The following is a 22,618-nucleotide window of genomic DNA, read 5'->3' as shown; positions in this document are numbered from 1 at the left end:
GTTTATAAGACCTCCCCCTCCCAGCTTGGATTAAACCTTAGGCCACCTATTGAAAAGTAAAGAGAAAATGAAATATTGAATAGCTCTTCCCAAAGTGAATGTGGTCTACCCAGTGTGTGATTTTTCCTACAGGAAAAATACTGTTTGATTAGGGCATTAAATACTGTGCCATATTAGACATATACAAAAAGAGTAAGCCAGAGCTGACTTTAATTTTGGTGCTCCCTAATGCTAAGGCCTTTGATTTTGCAACTTTAGTACGATTATTTTATGCTGTAGGTGGAGAGATTTTGTGCTTCAAAATGTAAACCAGCCCTTGTGTGGTGGAGCACAGGTCTCTGCTGTGCCTGTAGGAGAACAGAGATAAAAATAACAGTTGGAACAAATTATCTCGGATGATTCCAAATCCAAAAGCATTTAGCATTAATTTCCTTCAGTGATTTCCTATCAGACTTATATCATCACTGTAATTTGATACTGATATTTTTGAAGTTTAAATACAGGAACATTTCTGGCAGTTGTTTTTAGTAAGTTCCCCATTAATGTCTACTTAACCGGAGACAGAAAGAGTCGAACAAACATTTAATTATGGAGATGTCTGCATGACAGCATAGAATCTCAAATGGAAAAGAAACACTCTTTTAATATGAATAATTTGGAAACTTAAAAGTATCGGTCATCTTTAAATAGCAGTATATTGATGACTAAAGCAGCACTAATGTTGATTGCACCACACAGCCTGCAGTTTAAGGACAATTATTTTAACCGAGGTTGCAGGCACAAGAATGGAGCCCCAGTGTGTCCCTTGGTTTGGGTGGGTCCAAAGGTTGGGTCTCTGCTCCCCAAAACTCCAGAATAAAAGCAGAGACACAAGTTTCTCAAGTGTCCCTGTGCTCTGCTGAGGGGCATCTCTCCTCAAAGGAGATTCCCTCCTTTTGGTCTTGAAAGACATTAAAGATCTTTTAAATAGTTAACATTAGTTCAAATGTACCAAATAGAGCTCTACTGCCAAAATATGGGAATTTGGATTTCCACTGAAAAACTGAAATGTGCCTTTAGAAAATTCTGATTGAAACTTATGTCATTTTCACCAAAACCTCCCCAGAGTTTTTCTCAGTGCCAAAAGAACTAATAGCTTTGGGTTTCTTTTCTACAATTTACAAAGCTGCTATTTAAGTAAAGTACTATTACAAGACTCCAGTAAAATTATAAGGAATTCAAACCCCAAAATTCATACTTATCTTAGATGAGAGGCTGTTTGAAATGAGTCACGAAGAGCAGATAACAGCAGGGGCCAGGGAGGGCAGGGGCAGATGCCACCTTGGTTGTCACCTGTGTGACATTCAGCAGCAGCAATTCCCCATCCTCACCCTCACACCTGGGCTGTATCTCACCCTGTAATTTAGACAATTGACCCTGCTGAAACCAAGCAGCAAGGAGAGCGGTGTGACCTCACCGGGAGGAATGGCCCAGCACCACGCAGGAATTCCCGGGCTCTGATCTGCTGCCAGCGCTGGGGAAGCTGCTGAGGAAACAGGTTTTGAAAGCGTGGCTTTCCTCCAGGGCTCTGGGTTCCATTCCCAAAAATGTGGCCTTGCAATTTTGCATCCACAAGCTACAGATAAGAAGGCTGTAACATGCCATGCAGCAGAACACGGCGAGGTTCCTGCTCCTCTCCTTGGATAACCAGGAGCAGCTCAGAAGTGACAGCCCCAGGGAAGGAGCAGCTTCTGAAAAGCCACATTCTGTACACACAGACATTTCTATTTCAGCTCTTCGTCAGGGATGCTGTCTGATTATTTCTTGGTTTTGTTAAGCCAATATATCTTTTCCTTATAAATATCGCTAGCTGAGCCTCAAGACCCAAGAATCCGGAGGATGGGAATTTGCTCTCTGAGGGTCTAATCTTGAAAAACAGCTTGGGGACGCTTGTGCCCCTCTGGATTGTTGTTTACCCACTCAGTGTCCAACTAGCTCCTAAAAACCTCCCAGTAATTAGTTTTTTTTTTTCCTTTAGGCCTTCCAGCAGTTACCGATGGGTCAGAGTCTCATCGGTGTAAGCCAAATCACTCAGTTACATCACCAGAATGCCATAGACTTCCGTCTACCACAACAGAGAAGTCAGGTCAGAGTCTGTCTGAAAACTTATCCCTTCCACTAAAGACAACACAATTTGTAACTCTGGCTCAAGGGCAGGGTGAAAATTAACTGGATGCTGGAGGCAAGGCCACACAAAGGTTGCTAATAGCAGCAACATTTGCTTTGCAATCACTGTTTGCCAGCCAAGCAGGTGAATTTGAGCTGGAATCAAACCTCTTGATGCCACAGTCTCCTGCGAGTCCTCCAACCTCTCAGCAACTTAGCCCGTCTGCCAGTAATTCAATGGTAAATACCAAGAGTTTCCTATCATCCCAAAGGGACATTGTGAAACTGAACCCCTCTTTATAACATACCACAACCAAGAGAAAGTGTTTGGATTTTTGTCCATGAATGCCATAAATTATTTCTGCAGAAACACTGGAAAACAACATCTCTCAATATATCAGGGGAATTTAAAGTCAGACAATCTCCTGACTCTTCCCCAGCCAGCCCCTCCACCTCCTCTTTCCAAGGCTAATTAGTGTTATTTAGATTAGGAGATATGGTAGGGACAGCGTGTCTGATGTTCGTTGGACTCTAGTAAAGAACCCATTCATTTTGCTTCTATTTGTAAATATTTGCAAGCACTAGAGAAAAATGGATTAATATTTCATTAATTCTGTTTACAAAACCTAGAATACCTGAGGGAATGCCGTGCATTGGAGTATAGATGTTTTCTCCCTTTCCAAATGTATTTAAAGAACCTGAAAAAAAAAAAAATATATATATATATATGAACAAGCTGTCAGCAAATGCTTTGTGAGAAAGCCCCAGGGTTGCTGCAGGAAGGGCACAGTGAGTTCACCGCTGGGGTTCCAGGACCCAGCAGGGCAGGCAGGCACCCCCTAATTCTGCTGACTTCCACTCATCTTGATCTTCATCTCATGTATTTGTTGTTCTCTAAAATGCTGAGAAAACTAGGCACCATTTTAAGCTCAAATACAACCATTAGAAATAATATCATTCAAGCAAATTTATCTTTAAAATCTCAAAATGAGAGACTATCCAAACAGAGTAAAATTTCAACCATTTAGCCACTGAGAATAAATAATTTTGTTTTCTTTTGCTAAATATGTTTAAAATCTCTAAGCAATCCAAATGGGGTGTGGAGATCATTTCTTCTCAGATGACAATGCGCTAAATTCCACCCCCTCTGTTCACTTTAGGCTTGACCTAGAGTTGATAGGAAACAGTAGGAGTCTTTCCGTTAACTTGAATGGATTTTATGTCATGTCCATTAAATAACAGCTTATTTCACTTCATTGATTGTGATGTCAAAAATGAGGTATTAAGAGCGATTATGGATGGCAGACACGTTCACAGAGCAAAAACCCAGTGGTGGGCAGAAAAAAGTAGGGTAAGAGTTTTTGCATGTCAGTCTCATAAACATTGATTAAAGATGGTCTGCTCTGCTTGTGGGAAGGGATTTAGCCATGGAACTGGTTTATTGTGGCTTTGGTATGAGCATGAGTGTTTTTCGTTTACTTTTGACAAGGCAAAAATTTGTGGATATATAAAATATTGGGAACTAAGAGAAATGATGTGTTCTGCATGGGTCACATGTTGCAAAAAAAAAAAAAATAATAAAAATTCTTCAAAAGCCTTCACTTTTTGAGACTTAGCATCAATGCCAAAATCCAACATCTGTAAGAAGGTAATTAATGTTATTTTTTTAAACTTTATTTTATTTTTATTTTTATTTCCAAGCATGGGGTGCTGCTGGTGCTGATGCTTTACTTTGCAGGTCACAATAATGAGACTCCACCAGTGTAACCAGAGGAGTGTCAGTCTCCTATTATCTGCTGCCTCTGGAAGTATATATTGTTATAGTGCAGTTAGAGGAATTATTTATTCTCTGTTGTAGGCCTCCTAAAGGCAGGCTACAACACAGAGTCTCATGACTCTGCTATTCCTTTAGTTTAAGAACAGTCATTTTTCGGGGGTTCTAGACAGTACGGTCCAAACCAAACCTGAAGGTGACAACAGTTGCTCAGCTCACAAGTCAGGTTGTCCTGATGTGGCCTTTTGTATAAAATTCTCTTTATGAGTGAATTTTACCTTTATATTGCCTTTTAATAACCTCCTGTTTGCCTGTTAGCTTAAATTACACACTGATTTCTGTTGGAGGAAGCTACAGATATTGCAAGGGGTATGGGTTACTGAGCCATAACCAGCAGGTTCAAATCCCCGATCATCTTTTTTATGGTGCAAATGCTAAAAGCCAAAAACCCCTGATGTTTGTTATTTCTAAACAAGCCTGGAATTCTGGTAGCTTTATGACTAAAGCTTCCCAAAGGAAATACTACAGAATCAATATCTGAAAGCAGGATATCTCTGTATTTTCTGAAGTAAAAGGTCTCCGCAGTCATCAACAGACTTGATTCATCTGATGACTCAGAATTCGTGTGGCTGGTCCAAGGCCAGTTCGGAGCGTGACAAGTCTCTCCTTCTCTAAAGATGCATCTTGTCTTGGTTACACGAAGAGCCTCCTGCCCTGGTGTCAACTCCTCCATCTCAGGAGAAGGTTGAATGAGTAACATGCAACAAGGAGGAATTGGATTTTTCACTCCTGCAGAAAGTTCTCTTTGTAACAAATAAACCAGTGGGATCCTCCTAGAAAAATGTTACTGGTTGAAATACATTTGAGGTACATTGTGAATCCAGATGGACCCAAGTTTGCTAATCAAAACAAGGAAAAATATCAGTGTTTTTGAAACAGTCTCAACAACTGGTATATTAGATGTCCTTGTGGGATCAAGTATGCCATGGGATCTTAGCCCCTTTCAAAAAACCGATCTTTTCATATTTTCCTTTTTTTTGAAAAGATAGATTATTACCAAATTTGATCGTCGTTAGTTTTCTCAATATGCATTTTGAAATATATATATATATATATATATATACATATTTACTACTGGAAATGCAATACATGGCAGGACTATTGTTTGATACACAGACCAAATGACTGCAAAATATTTCTCAATTATTTTCCTGATGATGCAATTAAACTTCGTTAGTCACATGGATAAACGAATTCTAATTTCATCTCTGTCTCTTGTTTAGGAGCTTAACTCTCATTGATTTGAAGTCCCTAAATCAGTGAACAAACAACATATATTCTCTCTGCACTTTGGTTTAAGTTTTCTAAACAATCTGAACTTACATTTTCTGTGATATCAGTTCCTATTCCTATTGACTTGAAGTACCTTTGTATTATTTCCCGGGGTAAATGTTTATTGTGCCCACAAAATCTGGTGAGTTTGTAGCCATGAAAAATACATTTTTCTCAGAAATACTGACAAAAGAAGACTTTCAGCAGAATTTGAAATGTTCTTAACTAGCCTAATTTAATCTAATAGAAAGCACATCCCTCTAAAATCACTTGTTTTCCTTGCAGTAAATCTTCTCTATTACATTACCAGGTAATGCTGTAATCCCATTTCATATTTAATGCTGGCAGCGAGAGCGCGATGACATCAGGGAAAACTTCACATTTCACCGTTTCCACTGCAAGTGGCTGGATGTGCCAAGGAGCCAACCCTTCTGAGGCACCTGTGTCACCCTGCAAAAGTTGTCCAGGCCAGAACTAATTCCATTAGCGTTTGGAAAGCTATTTATAAGCCTGTCTTCAGTGGGCTGACCTTACTAATTAGATTGGGGGAAGGCTGAGGGAGGGAGAGGTGCTCGTTTCACAAGACTGTCGACATGCATTTCAGCGAGAGATGCTTCTCCTTTACACCGTGCTCGAAATAGGCTGTTAGATAAAGCAGAAATCTGGGTCAGTTTGCAGCAAGGGAGAAAAAAAGAAAAAGTTCCATCCATGCTGCCTGCAGGACCCTTGTCCTGGTTCAGACCCACATGGCATCTGGTAGCGCTGCTGCCGTGCATCCTCAGAGCTGCTACGGGAGACCAAGTGCTCTCCGAAGGGCTCTGGTTGCTTTGCTCCCTTGGTCTGTGCTGCAGAGATGTGTCTGAGGACACACACAACCTCAGCCTCATCCCCCCATGCTCCAGAGCATCCTACAGCTCCCACTCCCGCGTGAACTTGTGCCCAAAGCGGAGCACACCGTGCTTCATCTTGGGCTCACCTGAGACCTATGGCTGTCCTGCACTTACAGCCCACATGATGGCAAAACTCATTTTTGTATCAGAAGTTTAAAGAAGAAATATAATTGCCTTTAAAAATTGCACCAGTTACGTCTTACCAGCCAAGAAGATCTTTTTAGAACGTATTTCTACCATAGGCACACACACGTATGAAGCAGGCACTCAGTTACAGCCATGCCTTCCTCAGAATTCGCTCTCAAATTTAAGGATGGGAAAGAGCTTTAGCTCTAAAGTTTGTAAACCAAACCGTAGTGAAACCATCTTCTTCCCCCATTATGATGTACACCCGTAAGTGAAGACAGCAAGATCCTCCTATTCGGTTTGTTACTACGTCAAAAGAAGACAGAAGGGTATTTTTCTCCACCCTTAATTTACCAGAAATGCTTGATTTATTCTCCCGTGCAGACTGGGAGAGGAGTTTCACCTGTCAGACTAGTTTCCCGTGGCTCACCACAGGCCGGGTGCTGCTCCGCTTTCCTCCCTGCTGCCTTTCATTTACGAGGAGCTTCCCGAGCTGCAGCGTGCTGCCTCCAGAGCCAGCCTGGCAACCCCAAAAATCAGTACCTGGGACCATCAGCACGGTCTTGTCACCCATACATCCGTTTTGGCAACCATGGCACTGCTTATGACTGTTTGCTTCTCTGTTATCTGTTTTACAAATCAGATTAGTTGCTGTGCAGGCGTATAATGAGAACTTGTCTGTGCCAGACGGCGAGAAGAAATTCAGCTTTTGTGTGAGATGTTTAGTTTTATTGATATAACCTCCCAATGGAATTTCTTTCACCACTGGCACCTCATGTGGCACTTAGATTTTCATCATGGGTGGGAAAAGGAAGCTTTCAGCAAGTCCTGCCTATTCATTTGATATTCATTTGATAGATTTGTGCAACCCCAGACAATTTTGCGATGCAGTGAAAACTGCACACCCCACTTTTGTGTCCTTACTTGCATAATCCTATTAAATCATTTGATGTCTGATTCAGAAATTACGTATATCTGTGTGTGCCGATTTAATGTTCATGAATAGTCCAGGAGTACTAATTCTTCCATCCCTAGCCAAGTAGATAGTGGCTGTGAAGGACCAGCAGGAAAGCCTGCATGGGCAAAATTTGACCTAGAAATAATACTTTTGGACTAACAGATAACATAAGCAATATGAAACTTTATTAGCAGCGACACTGTTAAATCAGATGACAGATTGTACCAACTTATTAACAGTGATGCCTCACTGAGATTAATGGAAGTGTTTCTCAGGAACTCGCTTGGCTCTGCGTTTCAGGAGGTCTCCTTTCCAGGAAAAAATCTCTACCCTTCCCTTTGTGCAAAGTTGAGCAACTGATTGTCTGCAGTGGCCTCCTGGCCCAGCCCCAGCTGTGCAGCAAACCCCTGCTGGAGACCACGATCTGCAATTTGTACCAGAAGAGCTTATTCCATCCTGGTGCTAGAGAAACCGAGGGGCAAGTCTTGCCGTGGCAGTTTACAAAGCTGTTACCACCTAATTGTTTGCTCTCCTCCTGGCATGGAGGAGGAGTTTGTAAAAGGGACTGAGAGCCGTGAAAAGTCCGCTATAGCCTCCCTGCCAGCCAAGTCGTGGTGCTCACGCTTCCTTATGCTGCCTGTGGTGAAGGGGATTACCTGTTCAGCTGGGGAGGTGACTTACAAACCATGGGAGCAGATCTCAGTCCCACCATAAAAAGATATTGATGCCAGGTATAGTTTATTTGTCTAAACCAGTGGTTTGCTTTGGCGTACCTATGCTAATCACTTCTGTTGAGGGCTGGAACCATTTGAAATCCCATTGTAAACAATATCTTAGATTAGAAGACAGACGCTTGAATAGAACTTAATATTCTCCTAATTCCTGGCTGATTCATGCTATACAAGGCAACACCACATTCATCTTATGGAAGCATGCCTGACAATCTCTTCGCTCATGTAAAATAACCCCTGCTTGCAAAAGTTTGGTTTGAATAGATAAGGTTATGGCTTAGGGCTGCGGGAAAGAGGAAGACAGCTCACCAGGTTATCACGAGCAGTCTAGCCACTGTGACCTTGATTTAGAGCCAAGCAAATTGTTCCATGTGCAGCTTCGTGCGACAGCAGAGCCCTGGCTTTGCCAGAGCATGGTGTGGTGCTGTCCTGGGCCACGCTGGGCAGGGTCCCTGCACAGGGGCCCAGAGGAGAGGGCACCCCCGGGTTGCAGGCTCACTCAGCCTGCGCCATGTCCCTTGCGGAGGGGCTCTTTCAGCTTCTACAGGATAAATATTAGGCGTGTTGAAACCGCCAAGTCCTCGGCTCTCTGCTTATTGGGGGGAATGTGTTGAGATGATGGCAACTCAACCACCACGTCCTGGCGCTCTGTTCTGTTAAACCGGGGCCGCCCCTCCCAGGGCTCCGGGCAGAGCTGGAGGTGCAGCCCCGGCCCTCGGGGAGCCCCCTCGGCCCCGACATCGCTGCTGCTCCTGGTGTTTTTCTGCAAGCCCAGCTCAGCCAGGCCGCGGACCCCGCCCGGCGCTTCCACCCCGAGCCCTCAGTTCCCGGGGTAGACGAGGCCGCGGGGAAGCGGCCTCTGCCAGCTGCTGCTGCCGCCGCCTCCCCTCGCCCGGGGGCTCCGCACCGCCAGGCCACCTCGCCGCCGCCATCCTCCGCTCTCTCCCGCCATTGCCGCGGCGGGGCGGGCCCGGCCGCTGGGGGCGGGCAGGGGCGGAGGGACGCGCGGGCCGGGCGGGCTGAGAGCCGCCGAGAAGCCGGTTAAAGCGGCCGCCCGCAGCCGCCCGCCCGGCTCCCGCGCCTCACCGACGGACGGCGGCGGCCGTCTCTCCGCGCCGCGGCGGCTCGCACGCCAATGAGGGCCCGGACTCCGGCCCTCGCCGCCTCAGGAGCCGTCCGCAGCCTCCCGTCCCGACCCCCCGCCCGCAGCCCGGCCGGGGCGGGCGGCCCGGACCCATGCGGCGGCTCCAGGAGAGGTTCAGGAGGTGAGGTCGCCCCCTCCCCCGGCGGGGATCCCCATTTTCTTGGCCGCCCCGCGGCCGCCCGGAGGGATGAGACCTCCCGCCCGCCTCCGCGCTCCCCTCGCCGCGGTGCGGGCACGCTGGGGCGACCGCGGCCGAGCTCGGCGTCGGGTTAGGCTGGGATGCGGGTATCCGAGATCTCGTTCCCCGCTGCTGAGGCGCCGGTCGCCATCGCCGGTGCCGGGCGGGGGGGAGCAAAGCCATCCGGCCGGTTTGTGAGGGGAGCTCTGCGTGTCTTTGATTTATTTATTTTCTTTCTTTCTTCCCCCCCCCCCGTTTAAGTGGGTGAAGGTTCGCGCATCCGGCCGCGCTGCCTCCCCCGGCCCCGGCCGCGCCTCCCGACCTGTGGCTGCAGGGCCGGGCGGGCCCGCCGGCTGCCCCGGCCGCGCTGGCTGTGCGTACGGCCCCGCAGCGCCGGGGCTCTTTGTTCGGCTGTCTCTCAGGGCGGGTTGAAGATGCTGCTCGTATTCACGGGGGATGGACGGTGCGGTCTTGGTTCTTGGGTAAACGTGTCTGTGTGGGTTTCAAGTACTTCACTGCCCCAAGTGCCGAGCAAGGTCGGTAACTCTTGAGTGAGGGTCTGCCTCCCAGATAAGACCAGTTCCTGCCATGGTTTCCCTCAGCAGGCACGCTGCTGTGCTGCTCTCCTTTCGCCAACTTGACCAAGAAACCAAGTCTAAGTACTAAAAGGGACATAAAATTGAAAAAGAGAAAAATATGAGTGTGGTCAGCCCTGGTTTGTGTAGCAGCCCACACCTCGGCTGGTGTGCTGGCTGGTAACCTGGCCCCGAGCTCAGGTGACGGGCCGTGACTTCTGTTCCCTCCCCACTCCTCACTTAAAATTTCACCTTTCATGCTTGCCAGAAGGTTGAGGCATCTTTTGGGAGGTCAGTGGGATGCACAGATGCTTTTTTTCCATCACCTAATCTAAATATGATACCACAATTGTTAGTGGATTCTCAGAGTATTGCAGATTTAATTTTATCTTTAGGGTCATGCTGTAAGTACGTAAACCTTTACACAGCCTGTGATTTCATTGATATTTCCAAATAAGTGGTCTGCTGCAGATCTGAATTATTTCTGTGACTCAGTTGTTCAGCAATAGTAAAGGTTATGTGAACAGTTTCAAACCACAACAAGATATTTTCTAATCCAGGAAGGAAGGTTCCTAGTCCAGAGGTATATGGCTCTATTTTGAACTGAATGGACTGAATTAATAAAGAAGTATCTGCCAATTTGGTCAAAGAAAGCAGGCTTTTTATAAACCTATTTGTTTCTCTTCAAAATCTTACCTAAATGAAAATGTAGTGCTGTTCTATTTTGACCTGCTCGTGATTGTCGTGGTTTTGTTTTTCTCGTTGAAAACAAAGAGCGTAGATCACATAAAAATGGCTTCAGTATCAGAATATGTAACCCCATTTAATGTGTGATGCTGCTGGTTCTGTGGAGTTATCCCCACCTTGTTGCAGTTTCTCATATACCATTATTGTGGCTTACTAGGTCTAAATGGTCTCTCCTGCTGCTGGAAAGCACAAGCAAAAAAGAAGATGCAAAAGGGGTGATGTGTTTTTAAGCTGGTAAAAGGAAGTATGAGGCCTTTTGAGCTGAATAAAGGAAATGCACTTCCTGAAAAGACTAAAGAAGGCCAGATCTTTGAAGCTATTGTCAGTGCTTGCTGTTTGTACTGACATTTTACTTCATGCTTAAAGGAATAATTAATTCAGTAGATGGAAATCAAGACTAAGGCAAGATTTGAAAAGTGCTTTTCTCCGCTGCAGGTTGGGCTATAAGCTCGCTGTGATACCCGACAAATGGCACACAGATAGGTGTAATCGATTTGGGATTTTATAGTTTATTTTTCTAAGTTGGGTTTGCATGCAAAGACAAAGCATGAAGAACCCTCAGATTTTTCTCCCCCTTTCTCTCCCAAATACTGTGAAACATACAGCATCTACTCCTTGGCAATGAATGGGAACTTGAGATCAGAGGTCTCTCACAAAGAATGGATTCATCCCATCCATATGTTTAAAATTTTAAATATTTGAAGTGTTTCAAGACCAAAGTTCAATTAGTACAAAGGGAGGGGAAAGAGTTTCTTCTCTCTGGTTTTAAATTGTCATTTCTCAATACCCCTTTGCCACTTACGTTGGGAATGTGCTCACCAAAGAAGGTTGTTTGCCTGCTGTGAGATTACAAAGCTTGGACTTCCTCAACCTGAAATAATTCCTGAGCTTTAAGAACGTGTTTAAATTGTGAAAATGAACCGCTAGCTCAGTTCAGTGCGAAAACATTCTGCTTGCAAGTGGGTGTTAGTCTGTTAATTTCAGAAATTTCACATTCTGATATTGAAGGGGTTAATATATCATGGATTGTCACTATCTTAAATGGAGGAGTATTTATACATTCTTGTGAGATAACACTGCAGATCCCTTCGCGAAATGTCTCGCGTTTCACTGGTCCCTATTAAAGAACACGTTAGAGATCTGTTAGATAATCGAAAGGTTTCACTTAAAGCTGTTTCCTGTAAATTGTAGTTCCTGTTCAGTGGGACCTTATCAGACTGTCCTGCGATTGATAATAGCCTTACTAGTTGTATTATAAAGAGCATTTACTTCAGAGTAAACAGCCTCTGAATGCTGTACAGGGTGTTTCAGAAAGATGGACACAATTTAAAAGCAGTATATGGTTCATATTTTGTCCATCTTTTTGAAACACGCTGCATGTGGAGTTTCCACTTTCCCGAAAGTGAGATTACATTTCACACAGTTATCTCTTTCAGAAGAGGCGAACTTACCCTGCAGATAGGAGGGAAAACAATGTCCCTGTGTGGCAGAACTCACGTGGCACAAAACAAAAAGCATTTGTTGGTGCTGGTGATGTGGGTGCATTTATTTATTTATCTTTGAGAAAGAACAGAACAGTTTTTGCCTCTAGGCTGTCAATAAGTCTGCAACCAGATTCTTTTGCCTTTATAGTGCAATGTCATATATATATATATATATATGTGTGTGTGTGTGTGTGTAAATATATAAAACTATGGGAGTATATGACTGTTTTAACCATGTGTCAAAATAATTTCTCCTGGTTTTGCTGAATACTTCAGTGCAGGATCCCAAAGCAGCTGTTTTCAAACTTCAGGTCTGTTTCTTGAGGCATTAAACATGAACTGTTACACTGAAAATTAAACAAACTCAAGGGAAGCATTGGCTGGAATTATTGTGCTATTCAGCTGCTTTTGAAATGATCCTTCCTCTGAAGTTCTTCCTGATAACGCTTGTGAATAGTATTATAAAAAGGGAAAGGGAAATAACCAAAGCTTTGCTGAGAATGTTGTGTGTGAGCAACCTGAGCAAACGTCTCCAGCGTTTGCTGCCTGGCTCTCGGCGCACGTGCATCAGATGGACAGGAAAATTAAATACTGGGGTGTTTTGAGATCCTTTTCTTTAAGGTAAAGTCTAACTCTTGCTCTTCTGCCAAAACACATTGATGGTGGTGGTGTTAGTATAAACACCACTCAAGCTTTCTGTTCACCAACCACATTACTAACCGTTTTGTTGTTGTTTTAAATTAAATAATCAGAATTGAAACATTTATTGAAGAAAAAAAAGAAGTTTGAGATGTTTTGTAAGCGTGAAGTTGTCTGAAACGTAATGCTTGTTGTTTTGCCAGCCTGAAGTTACCACCCGCGTGAATATTTGCATCATTTCTGTGCTGGCACGATCTAAGGGGAAAAATCCCCAACTCTTTGTGTAGATAACAGGAAAGATGGCTTTGTTAGTGTCTTTATGTTCTCTCTCACTGCTGGTAACAGAGTCTTTAAATTAGTGAGAATAAGAAGCCCCAATAATAAATGGACTTCTCTGATGTGTTTGTTCATAATTCTGTTTAAAATCTAACATTATTCCATGTTCTGTTGTGGCTGCTTTAGAAAGATCCAATGTATTTTCTACTAAATAAATATAAGTGAAAATGGAAAAAAAAATGAAAGTAATCCTCTAATGGATCACAGACAGTCCCATTAGCAGGCTGCCTTCAACTATTGATAGGTTTTTAGATTATGGTAATATCTTACATTGAAATTTGGAACAACAAAAATTATAGAGCTAATACTGTGTATAAACGTATTCCTTTGAGTTCTTTAGTTTGGGGTGGTTTTGGGGTTGTTTTTATTGCCTGCTTCTTGTGAGACTTCCAAGGTACCACCATGGCCTTTGGGGAAATGTAATCATATTCTAGATGTCATCAGTGAAAGGTTTCGCATGATGCTGAATTGATGGAGTTGAGCAAGGACAGTCTAACCCTGGTCACCCAGCTGAGCCAACAGATGCTTTTATTTTTAAATGTTTTCCTAACTTGGAAGCAGAACCGAGTAACTGAATGTTCCATCTGGAGAGGATGCTGAGATGGTCTCTAGCAGCTGTACAGACTGGGTGACAGAATAACGTTCCAAGCGTTCTGCGAGCCTGTGTGCATGACTACGATGTCGTTGTCCTCGTGGAGATGAGCAAGGTGTCATTTGTCACTGATAAAAGAACTATGTTTTTTAAGCAATATATTAACTCCCATGTATCATTAATTTGTTAACAACCATTTACACATGACGTCCGTGAATGGAATTTACCTTTTTCATATACTTTATATTAGTTGAAACTGGTTTTTGAAATTGCCACAATTTGGAGAGAGATCATGACACTAATTCTATCAATGCTGTTAAAAAAGAAAAAGGTTTGCTTGTCTGATTTAGTAAGTGATTTCTAAAGAAAGTGTCTTCCATGCCAGAAACCCGGAACTGCTCAATCAAACTGTAAGATTCTGGTTGGGGTTTGTGTTGGTTGTTTTTCCCTGGTTTGAGATAGGCCAGTATTTTATGGGTGTCATAAAATTAGGTCTGGTTTTGACTTCACCCGCAGGGGGTGTGTAGGCTTATATACAGGTGCCTTATATAAACCCAGCTAACAAAGCTGCTCTCAGTTCTGAACATACAGACGTGCTCTGTATTGGTTGTGAAGCTGCTCCTGGCTTGTTGGATACATGACTAATTGTCAGTGCATAGTTTTATAATAGTCTGGAGGAAACCGGAATTTATTAGTGAAAGAGAATCACTTTTGCGTGCTGGTGTAACATACACGGAACCACACCTGGAGTAGTTCATCACTTTGATTTGACTGGTTGCATATAGATGTGCGCTGTCTTTTAGCGGTTTGTATACACAGACTTAAATTGTGTAACTTCACAGAAACAACTCAAGTGTCTGGGTTTTTTAGACTAGTTAAATGCAACATTTGTATTGGCAAGTTCTTCCAAAACCTTCTGAAGTTTCATCATATTTGGTTTGACTTGCATGGACCGTGTTTGCTGTGATTGTTTCTGAGGTCATGTTTGAAAATTCTTAGAGAAAAAGGTGGAATGTCTGTTTGTCATAAGCCTGCTGAAATTTTTCCGCTTTGGGGTTAACCATTGGGGTTTCCTTCATCCCTGCGTAGCGTTGCTCATAGTTACAGACAGAAGGTCGGATTAGCCTCAGAGAAAAATCGAACCATCTAATGCTCCAAACACAAATATTACTTGCAGTAGGAACTGAAAAGTCAATGTCCAAATTGTTTTATTCTGAGGTGTTACAGAACTGGAATAGTGCTGTAGTTTCAAGAACTTAAGAGTAACCCTGGGCAGCTATGATCAAGTCTATAATTCAAGAACAATTTGAGTCCATATCATGTAATTTAAATAGGAAATATTTCATTCTTCACCCGACCAAGCTGTTGGAAAAGAGGGGATCTGACTTCTGTATACAAGGTGTGGATGAAAAGATAACCATCCACTGTCACAGGCAGTCACGGGAATTTATTGAACATATATTTCTGTTAAGAGAACTTGTCTGGGAGAACTTGAAATTTAAGTAACGGTTACTTTTAACGTATCAGTACTTATATTTTTTAACACTACTAGGTTGGATGTATTCCTTTGTGGCACTTTAAAGAGATGGTTTATTAACTTTCCTAAAAATACCTCTTTATTATTCAACAGGTTCATGAACCACCCAGCTCCAGCGAACAGCCGCTACAAACCCACTTGTTATGAACATGCTGCAAACTGTTACACACATGCAGTAAGTACATTTCCTTTAATTTAAAAAAAACTGATGTTTTGGTAAATGTTTGTGCGTTTGGCTAGCAAAATGTTTACCTTTGTCTGAGTATATTCCTATTTACAGCCTCTCTGGTTTTCTTATATACGCTTCAGCTATCACAGTCCAGAAAATGTAATGTTGATTAGTTAGCTGGTAATCACTAGTCCCTGTTCTGAATCTCTAGGAGCTCCAGATTCCTTTTCACCCAAGGAAGTTATGTGTCTTAGATGATTTTCCTCTCTCGCAGTCAAAAGATGGCTATGGTAAAATGGATATAGTTCTGTACTAGTTAGTCTTCCAAGGCAATTTCGCAGTACTGTGCTCATATGGTGTTGTGCAAATCGTATAGTGGATGTATATGAAAGATTTATTCATGTTAGAAGTGGAAGGCTTCATGAGGCTGTGGGTATTAGCTAGAAGAGCTAGAATAGCTTGGTTCTGATGCTGAATATCTGTGGATGAATTCTTTGAGAAATCTGCTGTTTTGAAAGAGGCACTAATAATGCAGACAGCCCTGCTAAAACTCCCAGTCTGTCCTTCCTTCTGTAATGTACGAACCCATGCTAGATTTGAATATACAGTATATGCAAAATAAGTAAAGCAGTCTTTTTTTTTTTTTTTTAATAATTGGGAAGTTTAATTTGCTGTCTGGCACTTTGAAAAGGCCTTAAAAATGTGTTTGTTTGGTCTTTTAAGATAGCATTTGCCCTCTTGTAAGAGCAGCCTGTGCCTCTCCTCAGCCCCTTGTTTAACTCCAAACAGCTGAAGTATGTTTGACTTTGTGCTCAGTCTCTTATCTCCAGTGTGTCTGAGTGAGCTCCAGGTACAAGTGATCAAGGTGGTGCACAGAACCCTTCAGTTCTGGAAAGAGCTCTGTTCTTAAAAATCTTGCTTGTATGTTTTATAAATACCCAGCGTACAGCTCGGTGTTGCTGGTAAAAACAGAATCACCGTGGCTTCCATATAGAAAAGCTGAAGGGATGTGTTTTTAAGCCGGGGTCTCATACACAGCATTAGGTAAATAAGTGCTTATTTGTCTAGAGAATGAAGCAACTGTTAGTTAGCACAAATATGTAGTTTATCTCATAATCCTTGTACAAATCCTGTTTACTCTGGCCACAAAGATTTCAAAATATCTGGCAGAAGTTGCCGTACTCCTTAGCAATTCTGGCCTTCGTTTGCTTGAAAAACAGGCATGTGGTATTGCTGCCTGTCAGCTGTGGGTTCCAGCCAAGGCGTCGTATCAGTATTTTCTGGTATGCTGCTGTTTGCTGATGAAGCTACTTATTTCTGAGCTATGTGCTAAAACCTACCGTGAACTGCTAACAACTTGGGAATAAGCAATGTTAACATACGTTGTGGAAGAAGATAAAGTGTAGTGTAATAGAAAGATTGTCACTCCTTAATTGAAACTGTATACAATAAATAACTTTCAATCAGAATTTAAAACCTTGGAATAGGAATCTGTGCTGGGAAAGCACGGTGGATTGTACAGAAAAAACTGGGGGGGATTCTTGCTTTTCCTTTGTGTTACACCTTATGTTGTACTAAAATGATAGGAGGTCAAGTGGTTGAGTCTTTACCGCTGGATTACAGTCTGAGTTTTCAGTTAGACATTTATCTGATTTCTACAAAGCAGAGTTTAGCAATGGTTCTCCATATATTGTTTTTCTCAAAGCTTTGTTAATAATTCAGAAAGTATTCAGCTTGTGTTTTACCAGTGTGGCTGTATTGTAGGTATCCTATCTGGTTTTTGACTTAAAAATACACAGTAGTCTGCTTAGGCAGATGCTAAAGTAAATCAATAAACCAAACATCACCAAAACAATAAATGGGGTTACAGAATGCCATGGACAACGTTTTGTTACAATACCCGAAAGCCAGCTTTGGGTAGCATAGTAAGATATCTTCAAATTTCTAATGAGCAAGGCTATGTCTTGATCTTTTTAGCTTTAACTGAGGTGTTGAGTTTAGGCACTGGGAGACAGGAAGAGCAGCTGAGCTGTTAAGTACAGCGGCAGAAAAGACTGTTGTCTGTGTTTAGAACAGGAAGGAAACAGTGTATGAGAAAAGCAGGAGGCACAAGAATTTGAGTTGTAAGGTGAGCTAAATATAAGGCAGAGGTGGAGACTGTAACATCGTGAAACTTGCTGGTATACGTAAAGTTATTCAGACAAAAGAGATGCTCTGTTGCATTAAAACCTCAGAATTTAGGCATGGTTTGCTTTCTCCTGCTCTAAAAGTTTCTTCCAACTGCCTTAAAAGGAGTAGCTATTCCTAAAATAAGTTCCAGTCTCTCTATTCCAGACTTGGGTTGTGCGGCACATGGAAAAAAGAAGTATAAATATTTTACCAATGAGGCTGGGAGCATTTACCAGGCCATTCGAGCATGGAAGAAGGGGTCATCAAAATTTCAGAAGGGCTCTTAGGATGAAAACGTTTCCGTTCTACCTGACCGACACTCGTGGTTTCTCCGCTCTGTGTGTGGCGCAGCCCAAGCTGGAGCCCATTGCTACACCTGCTTGTGTGCCCGTGTGAGGAGAGCATCGTGGAGCAAGGACACAGCCCTTCGTGTTCCTTCTAAGTGCCACGTGTCCTTTTGGCAGCTTTGTTGCTTTTTCCATTGTCTTCCTTTCCACAGAGGAAGCGTAGGGACCATTTTCATGCTGCTTGTGCTTCCCTCTCCGTGAGATCACGACAATGATGCCGTGCTTGGCTGCGGTGGCTCATGCATCAAAGGTCGTTGTTGCTGACTACGTGGCGTGCATCGCCTGCTGTGCAAAGAGAACAACTTAATTTGGCGTGAACGTTATACACAGAAGCAGATTTTTAAACCCACCTATGGGAAGGGTTTTCTACAGAAAAAATACCAACGTACCAGGATCCTAAGCAACCCCAGATAGATGTGAGATCCTAGATCCTTTGCTAGGAACCAGAGTGGGATTCACAGCATCTTTCTTTGTCCCTTATGGTGTTTTGCAGTGGCTGTAAAGTGGGGGTTGTGGTGTTCTCCTCTTCAAGATCCCTGCCTATAGCTGTAAATAAACACATTTTAATCCTTTGTCTTCCTCCTTATTGCAAAGGGGTTTGTAGCTTCATGCTCTCATTTTGTTCCGGCATTTCTCTAGAAAACTTGGTGAAACTGTTGCCTGCCTTCCTGTTCTATAAATCGCTCTACAAACCCCATTTGTGATTTTTAGCGCCTTCATTAATACGTGCTAAATCAGTAAATCAGAGTGTCATGCTTCTGGGTTTGTTCGCAGTACCTTAAGCTGCTGCATTTGAGGAGATTTATTTGGAAGAGTTGCACTTCATGAGAAAAGAAGCAAAGTTTTTTGTGACTTGAAGCTATTTTTTTCAAATAGGAAGGCTGGCTCCTTGGAAGTGCTCTGTCCTTGCTATGAAATGACACGGCACAATCACACTCATTCTATTAGTTCTGATTCTTTGTCTGCTGTTTTGGTAACTACCCCTCCTTTGAAAGGACCGATTGATTTCTTCTCCATTCCGAAGATTAAAATGCAGTTGTTGAGCTTGACAATTTTTAAAATGAACATGGGAAAATCTGCCTTGTTTTGCTGACTAAAGTGTTATATTTCTTTCGTAAGATGGACGATATAATGAAGTCCATTGTGTCGTATGTTATCTGCCATGGCATTAGTATCTAAAGGACTTTTATCCAGTTGGCTTGGAACAGCAGGGTATAATTTCTGGATTTTGTCCTTGATCTAGCTATTTTTGGTCAGAAAAAGAGTAATAAAACATCTCTTGTTTAGTCTAACTGTTCCCATGATGCGTATCAGGCACAGAGGGAAAGTGTTTCCAAATAGAATACTTAGAAAAAACAATAAATCCTTCTCAAGTTAATACAGTGCTGTTCCCTGTGAGAAGCAGAACTGTTCTTCAGAGCCAGGACAAGGCAGAAAAGCAATTCATTCAGGTCTTCATCCATGCACTCATTTGTAGCTGTATCCTTCATTATGAAGGCGCAAAGAGGTGATAAGAAAATTGCTTATTTGTTTTAACCATATTACTTTATATACAATAATTACTGGAAAAAGTGATTGACATCAGATTCCATTGGCCCATTTGAGCATTGCACATCATAGCTTAATTTGTGAAGTATTTTAGTAGACTAGTAAACAGCTGGGATATCTGTAAGAAAGGTGAGTTTTTCTGGATAATACCTTGATCTAGTTTGCAAATAGGTCTTTCTTCCTATCAAATGGTCTCAATCAGAACCTCTGCTCTTACATGGTGTACAGAGTGTTACCTGCTCTCCTGTTGCTTAGGGACTTAACAATGGCCTTTTGTTTTCGTAGCTCCTCATTGTTCCCGCCATCGTGGGCAGTGCCCTTCTCCACCGGCTCTCTGACGATCGATGGGAGAAGATAACGGCGTGGATGTACGGCATGGGGCTCTGCGCGCTCTTCATTGTCTCCACAGTATTTCATATCGTTTCTTGGAAAAAGAGTCACCTAAGGTATCATCATACTTCTTGTATGAGATATTTTATTTCAATGTTCTGTGATGCTTTCTTATTGTGTTTCTCAACTAGTCAAAAACATGATTTTGTGGAGGGCTGGAGTGGTACATGGTACTGAATCATCAAAAACCACCTTTGTCTCTGTTGGAACAAATAGCGAGCCAAGCTCTGCTGCCTTTCTGCAGGGAAGATGATGTTTTTTTTCTAGGCTTTTAGTCCAAAGTGTGTCAAGAAACTGAGATGGTACAAGAATCTTTCCAAAATGTGACTTGGTGACTCGTTCTCTCTCACTAGGACAATGGAGCATTGCTTTCACATGTGTGACAGAATGATGATCTATGTCTTTATTGCGGCATCGTATGCACCATGGTAAGAAATCTGAAATGCAGCTTCAAAATCAAAGCTTTTTCCCCATGTAAACATTTTATCCTAGCAGCTTTCCAAAACCTGCAGGTATCTTCTCAGAGGCAATTGACCACATTCTGCATTGTGCAGCGCAACATAATGTAACCTCCTGGGATTTGCTGCACGGAAAGCAATAATAGAAAACAGCAGAAAGTAGTTTATTTATATTCCATATACACCAGTTTATTCTTCCCTCACATCAATGCAAAGCATCCAAGCATCTTCTCCCTCATCATGCCTAAGTTATAGCTCTGAAAATGTATCTTATCAATCCCCACTACTCTTGTGGCAGTATGGTCCATTCATTGAGCGCTTTTGTCTTGTGAAACCTTTGTACCACCAGGTTAAATCTGCGTGAGCTGGGACCTCTGGCATCTCACATGCGTTGGTTCATCTGGCTGATGGCGGCTGGAGGAACCATTTATGTATTTCTCTACCATGAAAAGTAAGAATTATTATTTGCATTTGACTTCAAACTGAAATAAAAAAGGTGGGGGTATTCTTGCATTCTGAGTGTTCCTACCCAGCCTTTGACACATTGAAATAAGAGCTTTGAAACAGTGGAAATATGTGATGAGAATGACGCAAACTTACATCTTGTCATAACGTGTCTTTAGGCTATTTTATTGTCTTTTCATAAGGAGGTGGGAAGGAAAAGATAGAAAAGTTTAAAAAACAGGGGTGAAAGTGGGTAAGGTAAGAAGCCAGTTGAAATGATGGCTTTCTTATGCCCTAATTTAATTGTAGCATCGTGTATAGATTGAACTGCAACATTAAATTGGTTCTCTATACTGATGTGTGTTGACACCTGCTACCTTCTTGTTTTTATTGTGAGATGTGAGCCCTTGAGTTCCAGATCTGAATTCTTGAGTCTGTTTTCATTACTTATGTCCAGTGTGTTTTATTTTGGAGATGAGCTACTGGGGTTCTTGTCAGATAAGAAAATACAACTTGTCTCAATGTTTTATTCTCACTAGTGCTTAATACAAATGGATGCATCTAAGCAGTGTTTACAGAAGGTGTTGCTTGCAACCATACCATGCAAAGATAAATGCTACCTTTATTTTTGTTGTAAAACATTAGTTGTCTGTCTGCATAGAGAGCTTTTTGAATAGTTTAATGGACCCATGCTAATGTGAAATTTAAAATATTTTCTTTACTGTTGAAGGAAATGTTCGTTTTCTTGTACACCTTAAATTATTCAAATTGTTCCTTTTTAGGTATAAGATTGTTGAGCTCTTTTTCTATTTAGCAATGGGATTTTCTCCTGCTCTGGTGGTGACATCCATGGTAAGGAATGTGACTATTAACATTACAAACACAAACTCCCCTTTTAGAACAAGCCTAAGTTCCAGTGCAACGTTCTTTCTTCTGCAAAGATATTAATTTTAGTCCACCATAATTTTAAATATTCTCTGCAGAAGAACCATATATAGTCAGTCAGATCTTGGGTTTATAGTTTATATTCAATAAAATGCTACCTTGTTTTTGTTGAATTTGGGACACCTACATATTGTGAAAGAAGCTTTTTATTTAGGAAAGTGGAATGGACTTCTGATAACATGTTGTCCTTTGTTCTGGTATATGTAAGAGCGCTCTGGAAAATTTAATCGATTGATTCTGTGGTCTGGACCTAAATTGACTCTTGCCTCTTCCAAAATTACCTAGGGACAACAAAGCTAGAAGATTTTGTTTCTTACTAGAGGCTTCTTTTATCAGTGAAGCAGGGGAAAATTGAAAAGTTGATGAGTAGTTGAACTGTGTTAAACTGGTGCACTTGATCTCTCAGCACTTGGCACTTTTTTTCTTAAAAAAAAAAGTTTCTTGGTGCATCTATAAAGCATCCTGCTCTATCTTGTCCGCCTCAAAACTATGACATTTATTTATACTTAGGCATTTAAATTAACTTTGAATAACCCTTTCTGCTGCCGATGCAAATCTACCACCAAGGTGGTGCCAGTTACAGCACTTGACTGTTGAATGTGAATGTGCCAACCCCTTGCTGGGTGAATGTGCCAACCCCTTGCTGGGTGAATGTGCCAACCCCTTGCTGGGTGAATGTGCCAACCCCTTGCTGGGTGAATGTACCAATCCCTTGCTGGGTGCTTCCTCCAACTCGTAACATTAAACTCACCCTTACACACAGTGATGTGCTCTGGTTTGGTTTGGTTTGTTTTCCTCTGCGTTTGTCTCCTCCGTTCATGAGCATGAAGCAAAACACAAGAAATTCTTGAGCCATCACTTCATAGTGCTGTTGAGACATATAAATATATTATTACCTATTTCACAAGGTGTTATATAAATATATAGGGATTGTCACTTGTCCATCTGTCATATCCAGGA

At 42.3% G+C, this 22,618-nt stretch overlaps 1 protein-coding gene across 2 annotated transcripts in view; it reads left to right on the top strand.

Moving 5' to 3' along the window:
* Positions 1 to 22,618, top strand: part of MMD (monocyte to macrophage differentiation associated) — a 36,964-nt gene that overhangs the window by 12,080 nt on the left and 2,266 nt on the right. The window contains exons 1-6 of one of the 2 annotated variants that reach the window (XM_065852394.2): positions 8,990 to 9,221; positions 15,282 to 15,363; positions 19,707 to 19,867; positions 20,165 to 20,239; positions 20,619 to 20,720; positions 21,496 to 21,565. In XM_065852394.2, coding sequence (XP_065708466.1) covers positions 9,193 to 9,221; positions 15,282 to 15,363; positions 19,707 to 19,867; positions 20,165 to 20,239; positions 20,619 to 20,720; positions 21,496 to 21,565 — 519 coding nt within the window. In that variant the 5' untranslated portion in view covers positions 8,990 to 9,192. Of the gene's footprint in view, positions 1 to 8,989; positions 9,222 to 15,281; positions 15,364 to 19,706; positions 19,868 to 20,164; positions 20,240 to 20,618; positions 20,721 to 21,495; positions 21,566 to 22,618 lie in introns of those variants that run through there. The other variant, XM_071816304.1, reaches the window with a different exon arrangement.

This window comes from Patagioenas fasciata, chromosome 18, assembly GCF_037038585.1.
Source record: "Patagioenas fasciata isolate bPatFas1 chromosome 18, bPatFas1.hap1, whole genome shotgun sequence".
Classification (NCBI taxonomy): domain Eukaryota; kingdom Metazoa; phylum Chordata; class Aves; order Columbiformes; family Columbidae; genus Patagioenas; species Patagioenas fasciata.
The sequence above is the reverse complement of the archived record's forward strand: the minus strand, read 5'-3'. Positions and strand labels throughout refer to the sequence as shown.